The sequence below is a fragment of the Octodon degus genome, unplaced genomic scaffold, assembly GCF_000260255.1.
Source record: "Octodon degus isolate 3935 unplaced genomic scaffold, OctDeg1.0 scaffold00066, whole genome shotgun sequence".
NCBI classification, from domain to species: domain Eukaryota; kingdom Metazoa; phylum Chordata; class Mammalia; order Rodentia; family Octodontidae; genus Octodon; species Octodon degus.
In genome coordinates, this window is record NW_004524642.1 from 13204735 (window position 1) to 13223595 (window position 18861).

General features: G+C 40.6%; 1 protein-coding gene across 4 annotated transcripts in view; it reads left to right on the forward strand.

Annotated features, from left to right (window-relative positions):
* Positions 1-6206: 6206 nt before the first annotated feature.
* Scyl3 (SCY1 like pseudokinase 3) overlaps positions 6207-18861 on the forward strand; it is a 32454-nt gene continuing 19799 nt past the window's right edge. For 2 of the 4 annotated variants that reach the window (XM_004634826.2, XM_004634827.2), the window contains exons 1-4: positions 6330-6571; positions 11438-11650; positions 13941-14126; positions 16029-16142. In XM_004634826.2, coding sequence (XP_004634883.1) covers positions 11486-11650; positions 13941-14126; positions 16029-16142 — 465 coding nt within the window. In that variant the 5' untranslated portion in view covers positions 6330-6571; positions 11438-11485. The other 2 variants (XM_023719228.1, XM_023719230.1) reach the window with 2 other exon arrangements.

An 18861-nucleotide genomic window follows, 5' to 3' on the forward strand; every position in this document is an offset into this window, starting at 1 on the left:
TTCTTTTAGTGTACAATGCCATAACAGCAAAGTACTTATTTGGAATTGAAAAGACCATTTTTGAGTTTATAGTAGCTTTTAAAATTATATGAATCCATTCAGACACTAAGCTTTAAAATGGAAACCATAAAGCTAAAGAAATTTAAGAGAAATAATTGCCTAATTTAGAATAGTTAAACAAGTTCTGTATGCTAAACAGATACATTGAATGTGACAGTAAGTCCCTTTTGGAGGGGCTCATTTTCAGTTGAAACTTGTAAAATAGGACTGGATCTGCTTCTCATCAGTGTCAAAATTATCATATAATTTTCTATAAAAGTGTATTTTGTTCAACTGCTATCACAGACTCTCCCTTTTCCCCATCCCACGGGTTCCCTCTTTCAGGGAATGATTTAAAATCGCATGTGTATAATGTAACTAGGAACTGCTTCGCCTCCCTGATCGCCTCCTTCTTTCTGAAGGACATTACAGTTTTCTCTCCACTGAGGATGAAACATGCTTTCCATAATTTTCTGAATTCAAAGGAAGACAGTGGGCCATAATTTCTTCTTAGAATAGCAATCTGAAACTGAAGGTCCATCCTGGAGGGTAATGTCACCTGCCAGGACAGGGGCGTCTGGTAAAGTGTGAAGGCATGCTGTGGTTATCACAACAGGGAGGACGGTGGCAGGTGCTGGGAGACGGGAGGGAGGATGCTAAGCACTCTACCATTCCAAGATTATGGCCTTGAAGATTACTCAGCCCAAATCTCAACACAGAGAAATCTTCATCTGCATTGAAAAGCATCTGAGAAAACCATTTGGAACTTAGTAATTTAGCTAGTTTCACAAATTAAAAAAAAATCATCTAAATAGGTAAAGGTAATTTTGTCTCCTGATGGCTTTATCAAAAAAAGTTAATCTCTATTTCAGGGATTTAATTAAGCATGTGTACTATAAAATCCCCTACAAGTATAATATAGCACAAAGCTGGGCCCTCACCAACTGCTCTTTGTGGAAAAGATATATGTACATGCACACACACACACACACACACACACACACACAAACACACGACAGTTGGAAGAATACAGTATTTTGTGACAACTTGCTGAAAGAGTACCCAAATAAATTATCATTGATTTTGTGTCTTTTATGCTTTATTAGGAAATTTAAGTAATAAGTACATTGTTCTCAGAATAAACTGGAAATAGAAATGGATATTTCAAATGTTTAATTCGTAGGATTTTTATTATTATTATTATTATTATTATTATTATTATTATCATTATCATTGTCCCCTGGCCTGATCACACGGTGGGCGATGCAACCAAAATTCAAGATGACAGTCACATGAGCAATATGAAAAGGAGACAAGTAGGTAATCTCTAGCACAAATAATTCAAGGACCACATATTCTGAAATTGTTTTCTTCTTTATTTAGAAAATCTAAAAAAAAAAAAAAAGAAAGAAAGACAGAGTATGCACTGCTGAAACTAGGACTTTTCTTCTTTCTTTGCCAGGATGATTGTTCTCTTACTTGTTTCTTTATAGTACACATGCTTAATTAAATCCCTGAGCGAACACACTCAGTAAGTAACTGATTGTAGCCCTTAGCTCACAATCTTTCATAAGAAAATTTATATTCTATTTTCTCTGTTACTGTAATTGTATATATTTCATTTTCCTTCCCTTTCCAATATATCTATGTGAAATTAAAACCTTTTTACTTATTCTAGAGAAACAATCATATTTGTTGAACTAATCTGTTCTTTCTGGATTACTTTTCATAATTACTGAACAGTTATATAATTTTAGAGATATGGCTTATACTTGTACTTCACAAATAAGTAGGGAAAGAAATGCATTTGTATTAGGACTTTAGGAGATCAACAATATTTGTCCTTGCTCTGAGGAAAGAGCTGGGCCAACACTGTCTTCCGGATGCTTTGATAGTATCCCTGTACAGAATCATTCATGCCAAGACGGAAAGTCATATTTGATGGCAAAGTGTAAAGTGGCCACCAGCCCAGTTCATAAGCAATTTTGTTCATTCCTGTAAGAATCAGCAAGGGCATATCACTGTGCAATTACCAGAAAAATGAGCAGCACTGTTCACAAGAGCTTGGCAATTAATTAAATGATATGCTTGTTCATCTTGCAGGTCAAGCAGATAATTGTGCTGAGAATTGCTTTGAAAATCCTGCACGGTTCAACCTAGCCCTGCTGAATCCCAGGAGAGATTTACAGGTCACTCTGCATATCACACTCCTTGTGGATGCAGGGCTAATACTAGCTAATCCTGTTAGCATTCACAATGGGATAAGAGATAGCTAAAGATTCACATTTACATGGTACCAGCTAACATGCACGTTACAGAGGCCTTCTCTGCTTTTATTAAATTTTTGGTTATGTGACTAAAATATAATAGTTGTGCTGGATGTCTTGGGCATCTTTTGAAGGTCTATGATAAAACCAAGTTCATTTTCATTTTGTTTAACTTTACATCCCTATGTTGGTAAAACTATTTCCCCTCTCTCACAAAACAAAAACAAAACTAGCTTTCAAGGAGAGCAATACATAAGGATTTGTTCTTCACTTAATAAAATTCCCAGACATCATTCCCAAGTAAAGTATATTCAACTGATATTAAAATTTAACTTGTCCTTTGAATAACTACTATGAAGACAACAATATGCAGTGTACTAATTATTGTAACTGCTTTACTAACCTGTTTTGAAACTGTTTCATTGCTATTTTTTCATTAAAATGAATAAAAAATTAGAAATAAAAATAAATAGGTAAATAAAAATACTCCCCCTTGAGTTAAACACACTTCTTCCATCTTTCTTGCCACTTTCTGAAGCAGTTCTGGAAGTTCTCTTTTGTGTCTTTGAGGTCTACTAAAACATGGAGTGAACATTGTTAACACCTGCCATCCAACTGAAACAGGCTCATCAAAACTTTACAGTGTGCCATCATCCACCTTATTCACTGGGTCTGGCAACAGTAACATCTAGCTCTTCCTGCAGTCAAAATGTCCATGAAAGGTAAATACTTCTGCAGCTATGACACTACAACTAAAGACCTTCATGAAAGAAAACTTCCAAAATGACTTCAGAAAACAGAGAGAATTTCAGTGAAACGAGGTATTTTGAAGGGGATTAATGGCTAAGTGTTTTTTCCTGTAATATTTTTAGTATAAACATTCACTGTACGTTTCAATCACATCTCATACAATTCCACAATACTTTTATTGAGGGCTGGCCGAATGCTCAGTGGATTGAAGCACCTGTGAGCAGGTGCAGGGACCAGGAGTTCAATCCCCAGGCCTGCCATGCAGACCCCACCCCAGGGGCACCCTGAGAGGGCAATTGAGACTGGGCGTGGTGGCACGCACTTATAATCCCAGCTCTTGGGAGGCTATAAACTTGCAGATCACTATGAGTCCGATCTAGTAGTGAGACCCTGATCACCCTGCAGACGCTTCCCTAAAATACAAAATAAATAAATAAACAGGTTGTTGAATTTAGCCTTTTACAGCTCAGCATATTAATATGGTTTTCCTTTGTATACCTCATATTTATACTTTCCTGCTGGATGGTTAAGACCAAGTTAAAGCAAGACCTATATAACTAAAAACATAACTTTTGTATTTGACATGGTCAGTCAAATTCTCTCAGGATTTACTCTGAAACCATGTACAGCAGTTTGTAGCTCTTTTCTCAAGTGTCAGGCATCTGAATGAGTTACAGCCATTGCTTCACCAATTTGCTCTGTGCAAGCCTGAAAGAATATTTTCTCTCCATGTGACTCTCCTTAGAACTTTCAGTCTTTAGAGATGGCCTTGAGATCTCACCTCTTGTGGTCCTGGGTTTTCCTTGTATCCAGAGAATTTCTGGTTGACAGATGTAGATCCTGGTCATAATATACAAGAAGCCAGAAGTATACTTTAATTTCTCCAACTTCTAGTGCATTATAGTGGCCAGCCTGCTTATATCTGCACTCTTCTATGCAGCAGCCTGTAGTCATATGTATCAAGAAGCATTAAAATACAGTTAGTTCTAGTTGCAAAAATAAAAATAATCAATTTTGAAGACAGTAACAAAAACCTATGAACAAAAATCTCAGGCTGGTAGTGGTGGCACACACTTGTCATCCCAGCACTTGGGAGGTTGTGTAAAGGGTTAATGTGAAACTAATGTAATGAGTTAATATAAAACTAAATGTAAAAAATTACTTTGCTCAAATTTCTGTGACCCTGCTTCCTTGTAAGACCGCAAGGGGGCTCGGTATACCATCAATAAATCATCAATAGACTGAAAGTTAGCAGAATAGGCTTACAAAATAAATCAAAATAAAGGTCAAAATGTTTCTAACTACAGGGCCAGGGAGATGGCTCAGTAGAATAAGCGCTTGCCTGGCAAGTGGAAGGGCCTGTGTTCAATCCCTGCTTCCACAAAAAAAAAAAAAAAAAAAAAAAAGTTTCTGACTGTACAAAACCAAATAAAAAGCATTGCTGTGGTAATCAAGACCACTGTATACCTTAAACAAGAATTAGACTATGCTAGGTTCACATTCTTTTCTGTTTAAAATGCCACCAGAGGGAAAACTAAAGGGGGCAACAAAGCTAGGAGGCTATGCCCAAGGTCCCAGAAAGAATGTATGCTGAGTAATGGTCATACTGTCCCTAAAGGAACTATTCTATGTTAAATAACAAATTTGTTTGCCAAACAGGATGCAGTTTTTAACCTTTAAAACCACTGTACTTCTAGGGCTCTCTCACCATTTGTCCTCTCCTGAGTATGTTCAAGTGGTCCTGGGCCTGGTAATAAAGGCTCATAAAATTTAATAATTGGATTTTGGTCTGGTTTCAGTGTTGAGAACTCATAACAGTTGAGGTAGGAGGATCACTGAGTTCAAGGCCAGCCTGAACTACACAGGGGACCCTGTCGTGAAAAGTAAATTAAAAAAGCAGATTATATTGAATTTACTTATGTTAAATTTGCTTCATTAGAAATCTTTTGGATGTATTGGATTTAAATATAATATCATAATTAACTACATTCATTTTACTGTTGTTAGGGAGGTTCCAAGAAACATTAATATTACACTTGTAGTATGAGTTTTGATCCTATAGGACAGCCTTGAGTTAGGACAGAGAATTCTGACATCATTGTAATTACAGCATGAACTGGATGAACCATTTGTATCCATGTCATCATAAACATTTGTTTAGGACACTTTTGTTGTTTTTTGGTACCACAGATAGAATTCAGGACCTTGTGCTCGCCAGGCAGGCACTTAGGCCACTGAACTAGATCCCCAACATGTCTAGAACATTTTTGAGTAAGTGTCAAGTTTTCATGCATATTTGTTTTAAGTTGAAGAAACTGTGGTCTTTATCCATCTTAAGTATTTTCAGCTATTATGGGCTAGAAAGGATGTACAAGTTGTATATGAACAAATAATTTAGATTTACCTGTTAATCTGGATGCCCCTGAAACATCAGGTTGTAGTGATGACAATGACTTTAGATCTTGAGGATGACAGGAAAATATTAGTTTGTATGCTGCAAGGTTGTGTGTGTGTGTGTGTGTGTACACTATACTCAGGGTAGATTCAGGGACTTAGTACTGATTTACACCCTCATGGTGCCCCCTTTTTTAATTTCTATTTTATTTTGAGACAAGATCTCACTGAATTGTCCCGGCTGGGCTTGAATTTGTGATCCTCCTGCCTCAATCTTCAGAGTGCTGGGATAATGGGTGCGCTTATGATCCGGCTTTCTCTTTTTTCTTTTTCCTCTGGCTGGCCTCATGCTTGATAACCAAGCGCCTCACCACTGAGATCTTTTTTGAATTTGGAGATAAATACTGGCTTCGAATTCGCAATCGTCCTTGTTCTGATTCCAAGTAGCTGCTGAAATTACAGCTGTGCACCACTAAGGCCACACAGTTACACCCAAGAAAGTAGGCTTTTAGAGGTGATCCAGTTTCACTTTTCGCTGAATCTGAGCCTTTTCTCTAAATGAGCTCCACTTGAGGAGCCAGATCTCTGACAGCAGCGGCACGGGCTACACACTATAGGGACTCAGACCGCGCAGCCAATGAGGGTGCGTCGTGTGGGTCGACACGCTCGGAGTTCTCGCCAATCGCCATCCTCCGTTTCTTCCGCTACGCTGCCTCACTGTAGCGCTTGTTTGAGGCTACCAGCTGACATTTTGACTTTGGGCGGAAGTGAATTGAAACTGCACGATTAAAAACTAGACAAAAGACAGATTTGTAGATTCACTATCAAGGCTTGGAAAGAGCTCACTGAAGGTCTGCAAGGCTAAAAGAAGCCGTGAGTAAAACGCAGGATCGCCCTGGGCGCCCACAATTTACATGGCGCCTGCTCCAACCCTGTTCCGAGTCCGCTCGCTTCTGTGTTGGCGTCAACGGGGTGACGGAGGGCGTTCCCTCCATTTCCGGGCCGTCTCCGCGGAGTCCCAGCGGCCCGGCGGGGTTAGGTTGTAGTTGTTGTGGCCCCAGGCTGAGGGGAGTCCAAGGGGGCGAGCCCAGGAGACGCTCTGACCGCCCGGCTGCCCGCAGGTAACCTGATGGGGACGGGCTGGGCCGGAGGCCTGCGCAGCGCGGGTGTCCGAGGCAGGGAGGCCTTGGTCGGCCTGAGGGCCAGGGGCTGCGCTCCGCGCGTGACGTTTACATTTAGGATGAAGACGAGACCCGCACGGAGGTTTGCTGAGTTTGGGGGATGGTGCCCCCGTTGAAGTCACGCTTGGTTCCCGCGGCCCTAAAGATTCTTCCGGAAGCATCACTTCTCAGTCTGCGAGGCTGACGGAGCTCAACGCGAGGGACACGGACAGACACGCACAAGGGTCCCTGAGTTGGAGACCCTGACCGCCCTACAAAGTGAAGCTGGGACCCACACCTGTTCCACCGGGAGAATGAAGTTGCAGGCTCCCTGACTTCCATCACGGAAAGAGACACTGGTTTTCAGGACTGGTCAATAAGAGGCATGGAGAGGGTTTTTAGGGAGAAACTTAAACCGCGCACTAGAGTGGAGTGTGCTTATTCAGAGAAATGAGGCCCCTAGGATCCTTAGCGGGGTGATGTCTTCAAGATGGGCAGTCGAGGATGCGGGTTCCTACTGTCTGTCCGCTCGCTGGGGGTGGGGGGAGGGGTGGCTGTGCAGAAGGCGAACTATTTGCATGTGTTTAACGTTGAGATCGGCGGCCCGTGAGAACTACTGCTCCCTTGAGGGTGGAGGTCTGCGAGAGGAAGCACAGTTAACAGGTGGAAAGAGGTGGTTTATTCACAAGTAAAAAAGGCTAATTTGCGGGGTAAAGGCAATTGCCCCGCCTTATCACGTCGGATAAAAATTTAAACTGGGCTTTCGTCCTGGAGCTGTAGTCCTTAAAAATACAGTTTTAAAATTTAGATTTTTAGGGACTGGAGAGATAACTCAGTAGAATAAGCGCTTGTCTGGCAAGTGCAAGGTCCTGAGTTCAATCTCCAGTGCCTGAACCAGATCAAAGCAAAGGCGAGGGGTGATGTAATCAGTAGACACTAAAGCGTACATTAGTACCTTTGCTATTGGAACTTCTCAGCTAGAGGAGCAAGGCAGGCTCACAACTTGCCTAGAAGTGAACAGAGAGAAATAGGTCCTCCAAGAGCACAGGTTTCTTAGTTTCCCATGGATCTAGCCCATGGCTTTCCCTTTCTACAAGTCCTGCTTGAAGAGGTGAAAGGGGCGGGAGAGAGATCAATGAGGATTTATTTATTTTGGATTTTTGAGATAAAGCCACAAAGTTCAGGAGGCCCTAAACTCACTTATGCAGCCCAGGCTGGCTTAGAACTCCCAGCCAGCCTCCTGCCTCAGCTTCCCAAATTCTGGGATTATAGATGTGTAACACCATGCCCAGGAAACCATGGCAAAGACTGAAGACAGAGACTCCAAACCTAACATTGGATTACAGAGCAAAGGAAATAAATTCTGATCATATCAGCAGACTTCTGTCCATGCTTTCAGGATATAGAGTGGCATTCTTTGAGTTGTCTCAAAAAATTGTCATACCTTTTTAACATTTTAAATGGTATTTCTTACTCTCTTAGACCTAAAATGAATTACTGTAAAAGTTTTTACCAGCTTTAACTTCTTCCTAATGCTTTCCTCATAATTCTTATGTAGTGGTATTTATAACTTTGAATCATGGGTTAATAGATATTGTAAGGCTCAGTATTCCCACAAGGAACATTTTGCTATTTAGAAATAACTAAGCTAATTAAATGTGTGTTGCTGCGCTGGACTACCTGTCATTTACCTGGCCAGAACCCTTTCCCTGAGTCCCAGTGACTATCTCTCTTTGAAGAACTGACACTGGAAACAAACGCCTAGCTTCATGCTAAGAGAATGTTCATTTACTTGCAGTTCCTTATTCTCAGTTTTCCCCTTATGGTGTGCTGATTTTGAGAGGCTGTGTTTAGTGACTGAGAAGGCTGCTATGCTACCTTCAGAGAAACACTTAACTCATTCCTCTAGTCTGACTGGTTTTTCTGGAAAAAGTTAAAGACAAATAGTCTTTTTCTGCTTCTGAAGTGGCTGAAGCTGCCTCAGGGAAAGGAGCTGATAGTGAGGTAACCCTGAGGCAAGCAGGAAATGGCTTCAAAGTGGCTTTCTTTCTGGCTTCCTGCACCTCAAGGTGGAGGGTAGTAAGGTGCCCTATAAATCGGCCTAAGCTGTTCTTCTAGCGTTTGCTTTTTATCTTATTACCAGCTGACTTCCTCTGTGCCTGCCAGGTTTCTGCTTTTCAGTGCTTTGTCTACAGTAGACCCGGGCCCCACCTCCTGGCATCTGGCCTTCAGGTGTGGCACTAACAGAAAAATTCTAGTTCATATTCCTGCAAGACAGTGATGTGTGGCCAGTTTCTTCACTGAGGCCAAAGTCATAAGCACCAGATTCCTGAACTATGCCCAGGAATCCGTGGGAGTGAGGTCTAGGTGCTAAGCACACATGACTTTCCCTTCCCAATAGAGCCAGCCTCAGGCTGAGAGCAGCCACTGCCTCTCCATAGTAGATGGCAGATGCTTTTTCTCCAGTGAGTTTCATAAACTTTGTCATTCCAGTAGGAATTTATCCTGTAATTAAAGTATTAGACCATATGTAGTACTTTTTTTCTGTATTAAATTTGTGTTTTGTTGTGTTGTTTTGTTTGAGATAGAGTCTTGCCTTGTAATCCAGTCTGGGTCTGAACTTGGCATCCTCCTACCTATGTTTTCCAGAGTCCTGGGATTAGAGGCATGAGCCAGGGAGCCTGGCTTGTTGTCAGCCTTAAGAAATGAGTAGGGGAAAAACTCAGTGGCTTTGTCACAAAGCAGAACATTCTTAGACTTTGCAGAGCTTTCATGCTAGATAGCTTCAGCCCTTGTGTGCAGTGTGTTTTTTACATGCTGAGGCACAGGGATCTGTGCATACTGTATTTTGTGTATTAGGTATGTGTTTGAGCTGCACTACGTAGACAAAATAGAAACTGTTAGATGGAACTTTTGTCAAGTAGGGGAAAATCCAAGTGGAGCATTTATGTAGAATGACTGTTAGACAAACTATGGATTTTTAACAGAAAATTTAAACAAGTCTACATAGACTTTTGTCTGTGTTACTTAGAACTAGTGATTTGCTTGCCACATTTCCGGAGTTAATAACAATTTACTATATTATGTAAGGCCCAAATTGAAAACTGATTGTCACAGATTTTCCAGATATAATCCGTTTGGCTAACATGGGTTTAAAACAAATCTGTGCCAACACTGAATCATAGAGAGACATGCACGTAGATATCTAGGCTCTTGATTTCTCATGAACAGTGGCAGAGCTTTGGGCTCAGTTGTTTTCAGAGAAAGTTCCCCTCATGGCAGGTGCCCCTGTCGTTCACTGTCTACCCACTCCACTGTACACTGCCTGTTGTAAAGCCTGATATGTTCATGTTGTACAAGATTTGGGACAGGTGGGCACATACATGTGTAGTTACGAAATTACATACAGTCTGACCCCCTTGCAGCAAACCTTCCTTAATACTTCCAAGTCTCTTGTGTATCTAGCTATGCGTGTATTGTTCTTGCACTCCTACTCTTTCCTTTTTTCACTCTGAGAAGTGAAAATTTCCTTTTTTCACTTTTGAGAAGTCTCGCTAAGTTGCTAGGCTGGAGTGAAATTTGCCCATGCTGCTGCCTCAGCCCCATGAATGCTGGGATTACGGGCATGTGCATCATGCTTAACCTTACGTGTCCCTTTTTAAAGTAACTTTATTAAGGTATAATTGACAAACTGTACATATAATATACAATTGTTATATTTTCATATTTCTAATTATTTGTCACCCTCATCCTCATCAACATAACCCATCCCTCCAAGTTTCCTCATGCCCATTTGTAATCGTTTTCTTCTCACTGTCCCCTCTCTAGGCTAACACTGATCTATTTTCTATTAGTGAGTAGTTTGTATTTTCTAGAATTTTATTTGTGTTTTAGATTTTGTCATTATATAGTTTTATAATTTCTTTTCTTTTTTTTTTCTTTTTACTTAGCATAACTTTGAAAAATAGGGAGGGGGCAGTTTTCTCTTAAGTTTATTATCATGTGCATTTCTCCAGAGTTTCTCCCATGATTCTACTGGTGTTTGAGACTTAGTTGACTTATATGAGCTTTCTATATGGCTTTCATCAGTATGTTTTCCATTTGTGTGATTGTCCTTTATGATTTAATCTTATACATACAGAAGTCTTATAATTTATTTGGTTTTTGGGTTTTTTTGAGACAGGGTCTCCTTGTGTAGTCCAGGCTGGCCTTGAACTTGTGGCAGTCCTCCTGCCTCAGTCGCCCAGGCATGCACCACCACTCCTGGCTATTTGTTTATTTTTTACAGTGCTAGGAATTGCACCTATGTCCTTTGCCTTGAACTACACCCATATCTTTTTTCTGTTTTTGAAACAAATTCTTGCTAAGTTGCTGAATTGCCAAGACTAGGCTTGAATTTGTGATCTTCCTGCCTCAGCCTCCCAAACTGTAGGAATTATAGGCATTTGGCATGATGCTGATTGTTTTTGAATAACCAAACTTTGCAGCATTTTCCTTTCTGGGTGTGAATACATAAGTAAATTAGGAAATATGAACTACTGTGTTCTGTTTTTGATTGACTTTCTAATAACTGAAAGTTTGTGTGTGATGGGGGATGGAGGAAGAACAATAATTACATGTGATTATTTGACAACATGCATTTTCTCTGGAGTTGCTACCTGAGAACTAATCAGCATTGTCCACGACTTGCAGAGCTTTTGCTATTTTCACTGACTAATGCCCTAGCTACAAGGGTGGTGGAAAGGATAGATTCAAGGGGCTATTTGTGGGTGCCATGGACCTCTCACTTATAGTTAATATTTGAGATTGTTTTCTGTTTTCTTTTAGGTCTGCTTGCTTTGGGGAGGAGCTGCAGACTGGCCCACGGCATAAGGGATGGGCTCAGAGAACAGTGCTTTAAAGAGCTATACCCTGAAAGAGCCACCGTTTACTTTACCTGCTGGACTGGCTGTTTATCCTGCTGTGCTGCAAGATGGCAAATTTGCTTCAGTTTTTGTATATAAGAGAGAAAATGAAGACAAGGTTAATAAAGCTGCCAAGGTACCATACTAGGTGACGATTTAGTAATACTTTCTATTGTTTTATATTTTAAGAAAGAAATTAATAAAAATCAAAGGAAGTGAGACCATAACGAATAAATAGTATTTTGTCACTTATATAAGAGTTTATTTGTCCTTACTTTATGAGCCTTCTATATCTTCAGCAGGTACCAAAGAGATACCTCAAAACTTCATGAAATTGCAGTAGTTTTCATCTTCATAATTTTTTTTTTAATCATTTATTTGTTCGACACAGGGTCTCACTATGCAGTGCAGACTCAGTGATCCTCCTGTGTCAGGCTCCTCAGCGCTGGAATTATGGATGTGTGCTGCCATGCCTGGTTTCGGTGGCCAGCTTGGTACACCTGGGGTTCCAGGGCTGGCTTGGCATGTGATACTGGGGATTGAGCCTAGGTCCTTGCACTTGCCAGGCAGGCGCTTAGACTGTCGAGCTATTTCCCCAGCCCATAGTTCATGTTTTTAGTGAAAATGTAAAAGAGGTGATTTTACATGATTAAGAGAAGAAATTAGTCTAATGAAAAGTGCTGTGTTGACATTTTAATTAGTGTGTTAATAGAGGGCCTAGAAATAATATATTAGGAACTTTACATTTTTTTGGACTTTTCTTGGGGTGTTATGATGCCCCAGAAAAGATTTTGAACTATTGTTTTGGAGTGGATGTCTCTGGAAGAATATTGGACCTATGTTATAGTTACTGATGAGAAATCTTAAGTCATTAAATTCTGGAGGCTGGAGTCTTCTCTTACGGAACAAAGGTCCCGCTAGCTCACATCTGGTCACTGTTGCTGCTCTCTAAGGTACCCCATTCCATAAGGTGACTGTCTGACACTGTCATGTGAGCCCAGCCTAAGTAAGAAAAGTGGTCCTAGGGGTTGGGAACATAGCTAAGTCAAAAGCACCACACAAAAGAAAACACATGATGATTCAACTGTGGAGTATAATTCAGTAAATCAGTCATCCAAATCATCTTCAGAAAATTTCTAGAGAGGAAAACAGACTTTTATTCATTAATTTTTCAGTGTTTACTAGGGTGGGGACATTTTCATATTGAATGTGATAGCTCTTTATTTTGCTAGAATTATGCTCTATATTACCATGAGTCCTTTTTAAATATTCAACATGTATAGAAATACGTATTTCATAATACTCTATAAATGGTTCTTTACTAGTGGTGTCATTTGGACATTTCATTGGTCACATGAATTATTTGATGTTGCACCTTTGATGAATCTTGAAATTAAGTTATAAGATAGTTCTTAAGGAAAAAGCCTTGTAACCCTCTTCCCAGAATACATTTGTTCTTACTTACAGTGTGGGGCATTGAACCAGCCTTGTGCATTCCTGGCAAGCATTCTACCACTGAGCTACACTAACGTCCATTTTCTTATAATTTATTGTAGCTAAAAAGTATAGCTGCTAAGGGCTGGCGAGATAGCTCAGCAGACTAAGTGCCTGCTTAGGCAAGCGCAGGGACCAGGGTGTGATCCGAAGCACCACATGCCCTGCTAGCCCCGCCTCTGGGCACCCTGAGCCATATTTATTAGTAAAAGTGCTTACTCAAAATTCTGTTGCAGAGACCAGCACCTAGTACAGTTAGTAGGTTACAGCAGGAATTCATTAACTTTTGGAGCTTGGGCTCACCAGAACAAAAGTCATTTATTTGTTCATCTGATGTTCACTGAGAACTTATTCTGTGGTTAGTTGCCCTTACCAAGTGCATCTTGTTGTTCCCCCTGTTCTCTGAAGCAGCAAAAGTGTGAATCTAGCAATATTTCCACTTGGTTCTTGATTCTTCCTCCCCTTTTCTATGACTGCATTCATGTTACCCTGCTCCTCAGCTGGTGCCTGCATTCAGTGCAGAGTTGTAAGAAAGAGAAAAATTCATTCCCTAGACCAGGAAACTCTCCCTATGCTTGTCATTTATTCAGATTTTTACTACCCTCCATAATCTTTGTGCTTAACAGTTTACTTTTCAGAGTGCTCTGGAGATGTTTCTGTCGCTTTGCTCAGGATTCATAGTGGCCATGATTGGGGTATGTGAGTTCCCTGGGGACTGAACTGGCATGGGGGAACAGAAGTCTTTGTAGTTATTTAGACACTGATAAGTGGTGCAAAATCTTAACAACCTGTAGACCTGCCATTCTTTTTTTGGAAATGTAGGAGAAGGCAAGAAGCTTAAAAAGCAATTAGAATGCAAGTATTCAGTTTCTGGCTTTAACTGCAATATATGTGAAATGGTAATTCATCAGCTTTTCTGTTTATATTTACAGCACTTGAAGACCCTTCGTCACCCTTGCTTGCTAAGATTTTTATCTTGTACTGTGGAACCAGATGGTATTCACCTTGTCACAGAGCGAGTGCAGCCTCTCGAAGTGGCCTTAGAAACATTGTCTGCTGCAGAGGTCTGTGCTGGTGTTTATGACATACTGCTGGCTCTAGTCTTCCTTCATGACAGGGTGAGTAACCTGTGCAGCTGCCTTATGGGACTTGATGTAGGCTAGGTGACAGGTGTGTTGGTCTATGCAAGGATGGTGTGGAAGGGACAAGAGATGTGACAGTTTGTGGAAGGGGCAACTACTTCTTGGTTCCAATCATATTTCAGTTTACTGTATTCTGCCTCTGGTTTTGGGTAAGTCTTTTTACCTCAAAACATTTATAGCTACTGTTTGTTAAAGCTTTAGTATTAATGTTACTGTAGACCAGAACTCCTGTTTTCCCAGTGCTTGTCACATGAAGAATTTCAAGAAAGAAATAACTGTGTGTTAGGAAGAAGCAAAGTTGATGCTCTTCCTTTCCACTGCGTAGTAAGGCCAGTTGTGAGACTGCCTCTGAACACTCCCCAGTAGTTAGTACACTTTGCTCTGGGCAGTGTTTGCTATTTTAATAATATGGTGGTTCTATGCTTACTGTCTGTCTTTTGACAGTATTGTTCTGCTGCTATTTCTTAATGCTATTGTTTCCAAGTTCATGTAAAAAAAAATTATTACTACTCCCCTGGGGAAGAGTAGTATCTTCTTTGTTGAAATCATGCATGTGGCCAAATGTCTGAGCAATAAAGAAGTTACCTAGAGGGAAAAAAATTAGTCTTTGTTGCCCACATTCACCCTTGGACCTACCTCTTCTCTTCAGCGGCAACTATGCGGTCAGTGTGTCATTCCAGGCATGTGTCCCTATGCATGCAAAGCAGAGGTCTGTATGCATGTCCTTCTGTTTTTCCTCAAATGGAAACATACCATATATATTATCCTAACCCATACATATACACACCCCCACACACATATTTTAGGTATATCAATATAGATATATCAGACAAAATGTTCTGTATTTTTTAAATCTACACATTTGATTTTGTGAGTAGAATATTTAAAGTATTCTTTCAGGTACTGGCATGGTTTTTGGTTTGGAAATAAACTAAATATTCAACCCATTCTTACTGTCTCCCATTCTCTTATTTGACTGTACTATATCTTCATAGTTGTAAAATTGACTCTTCTGTGATCTGTGGGATATTTCTGGTGGTCCTTAATCCATTTTCCTCTTCTTTAGACAGAATTTTTTAAATACCTAAAGACAAGATTTCAGGTGAAATGGATCTGGGTTTGTGATAGAATGTACGTGAGAAAGAATTTAGAGCAGATAATGAATAAAATAACCAGTCGCACCAGAGATAAATGTTATCTTTAAAAGCATTAGAAGCAGATATCACAGGCTATCCTTATACAGGGTGAAGACTGGTAAATTTACATTAAAGGGCACATTTGTCTCCTGATTCCTGTAGAAAAGCAAAGCAACTAGATTGTAAATTGCCTTAATGTCTTTATTAAACTTCCCCATCAGGCTGCAAAGATAATAAAAGCTTTTCTGTTACCGGGGATTGAACTCAGACCCTTGTGCTTCCCAGGGAAGCGCTTATTCCACTGAGCCATCTCCCCGGGCCCTCATTTTTCCTATTTTCTAACTTCAATTTTTCTTTAAAACTTTGTTTCAAGGGCCGGTCAGATAGTTCACTGGATTAAAGCACCTGCAGGGGCCAGGACTTCCATCCCTGGGCCTGCCATGCTGGCCCACCCTCAGGGTGCAATGAGAGGGCAATTGAAACTGGGTGTGGTGACACAAGCCTGTAATTCCAGCACTTTGGAGGCTGTAAACAGGAGAATCACTATCAGTCCAATCTAGTAGTAAGACCCTGAACACCCCATAGACCCTTCCCTAAAAATACACAAAAAAAAAGAAAGAAAGAAAAAGCTTTGTTTCATTTATTATGCCAAAAGTAGAAGGCTTGCCACAATATTTTTTGGTAGTTTTTTTAGAATTTGAGCTTCAAAAATTGGAGTGGTGGTCTTCTTTTCTTTTTCCAGGGACACCTAACACACAACAATGTCTGCTTATCCTCTGTGTTTGTGAGTGAAGATGGGCACTGGAAACTAGGAGGAATGGAGACCGTTTGTAAAGTATCTCAGGCCACACCAGAGGTAAGCTGGGTGCTGGGCCCCTTCGATAGCATCTGGATCAGTAATTCTTGCCTGGATACTTGCCTTTATTGTTAATATGACCTCAGATTTTGAGACTTAACCATTTTAACTGTGCAAATGTTTATGTAAGATTGTGTTTTTCAGAGAGAATAGGGGTCCTATATTCCTTTCTAATTTTGTAGATGAAGGACCTTAGAGAGGTAAATGATCTGTTCAGACTTTTAATTGAATGCATGCTACCAGGGTCTTGGCGTAGGGCCAATCTCCTAAATGAGCGGTTGGCGAATAGTTTAAGTAAAGGAAACCAGTAATACAATTTTGAGCACCTTAAGAACTGTTTCTGTCTGTAAAGACAAGGAACTCCCCTGGACATCCCAGATTTATTTGGTTTTCAAACAAAGGAAGCAGACAGAGGCAGGCACAGGAACTTTGCAGGTCTTTGGGAATCAGTTCAAAGACTTTCCTAAGCAGAACTGTTGGATCTCTAAGGCTGATAGGTTGTTGCATGGGAAAAGGGGTGCAGTAGCATGTACTTGGCTGGCTCAACTATGCATATCTTTAGCTCCAGTTGGAATAGTGCCTGGCTTACATTAAATATTTAAGTAGTATTCATCAAATAATTTTGCAAGTTGCCAAAGTTATATATTTATGGAATTAGGATCTGTGCATTTTAAGTCCTCCAACGATGCTATGGTGTAGCTACTTCTTTATTTTTATTTTTTAATTTTAGTACAGGGTTTATAGATCAGACTCATAGTGGTCCTCCTATGTTCAGCCTCTCAAGTGCTGGGGTTACAAGCATGCACAACCATGCCCAGTCTCAATCGCTGTTTCAGTGTGCCTCAGCGACAGAGCCTGCTTGGCTTATAGTCCCACGGATCAAACTCTGGGCCCTGTGCTCTGCCTAAGCAGGCACTTTAGTCCATTGAACTATCTGGCCAGCCCTCCTGTGCTTCTTTTTTTTTTTTTTTTTTTTCTGATAAGACTACAAAAGTTATTTCATTCAACCTACATCACATTCTCAATGAGCTCATTTGTGCTCTTTGATTGTTACATACTTTAGGTATCCAGATTATTTTTTCCTGCCCCTTCACACAAGGTCAAACAGCACTGGCCATATAAATACCTAACCAATGTCTTAAACAAAGGAAACACTGTGTTCAGCCTACAGTGACTGGAGAGGTTCTTCTGCATCTGCAGAAAGGCTTCAGGTCCTCTCTAATGATAAAGCTTCAATTCAACAGAATTTTCAAGAATCCTGAATTATCTATCCATGTCCTTTATGCTACTTGGAATAAGAGAAAATGGTTGCTTAAACACAGTCCAAAATGATAATTGACTCAACAAATGTTTGTTGCCCCTCTTCTGTACTCCATAGTGCTGGATGCCAGGAATCTAAGAGATAGGCTATGAAAATTGTCTTCTTGGGCTGCTTAGTTAGGTCTGGGGGAAAGATAAATAGCCAAACACTTACTACTCAGTGAGGTTGTCTGGTATTGCTGTACATTTTCTTCCTAGACAGATAAGCCTTTCTTTTCTGGTTTGTTTCTTTGCATCGCTTTATATACTGCTCCTGGACTTTCACTTTCCAGGAAAAGATAACACTAAAATCCACTCCCGTCCCAGTGGAAGTGGTAGCTCACCATGTGACATACTGTTCTCACATGGCACCTCTTCACATTTGGCTTCCTTACCACTTGGCAGTTTCATGGGCTCTTTGTCCTTTCAAATCTTCCTACTGTTGCAGACACAGTTCTCTATTACCGCTGCCCATTGAACACTCTGAACTGATTCCATTATGTCTAATTAATGAAATAGCATGTGGGTTATATGCTAAGGAAACAAATGCTTTGCAATCGCATATAAAACCTTTCTCAGTCTCTTCGTCAGGCTACCTCCTGCTGCATCCACCATGCCCAGTGCTTCAGCTGGACTCCAGCTCCTTTCTTTTCATAAGCTTATCTGGGTTTCGGTTAGGCAGCTCTCTCTCATCGCCTCTTCCTTTCTATGCCTTTCCATTGCCGGAGTGCTTTTCTTTCCCTGGCCAATGTAAGCTCATCCAAGATCTAACTGTAATTTCTGCCTTTTTTTTTTTTTTTTTTTGTATTTTAGAGAAGGGTCTACAGGTGTTCAGGGTCTCATTACTAGATCGGACTCATAGTGATCCTCTTGTTTACAGCCTCCCAAGAGCTGGGATTACAGGTGCACGCTGCCACACCCAGTCTCAATTGCCATCTCAGTGCACCCTGGGGATTGAACTCCTGGCCCCTGCAGGCCCAGAATGGGCAGGCCCAGGATCGAACTCCTGGCCCCTGCACCTGCTTATAGGCTCTTTAATCCACTCAGCTATTTGGCCGGCCCTGTAGTTTCTGTTCTGTGAATCCTTCTGTCATCCAGCAGAATTACTTCATTACATGATACTCAGCACATTTATTAAAATGTTTTAGTCTGTCTTCTGGTTATTAGCACATGGTTGGGAGAGCAGAGAATCTCATTTCATTTCATTTCTAATGCCCTAAAGAGTGTTCTGAGCATAGCAATTCTTCAAAGATTCTATTTCCATAGTGGTGAATAAATTTGCTTACTCTGTAGATGTTGATTTTTTCACTACAATTCATAAGGTTCTCAACTTTTATGTCTCACATAGCAGCAAGGCAAGATTCACTTGATTTCCTGAGATTAATGATCGACTTGTTATTGCCTTAGTTACTGTTCTTGT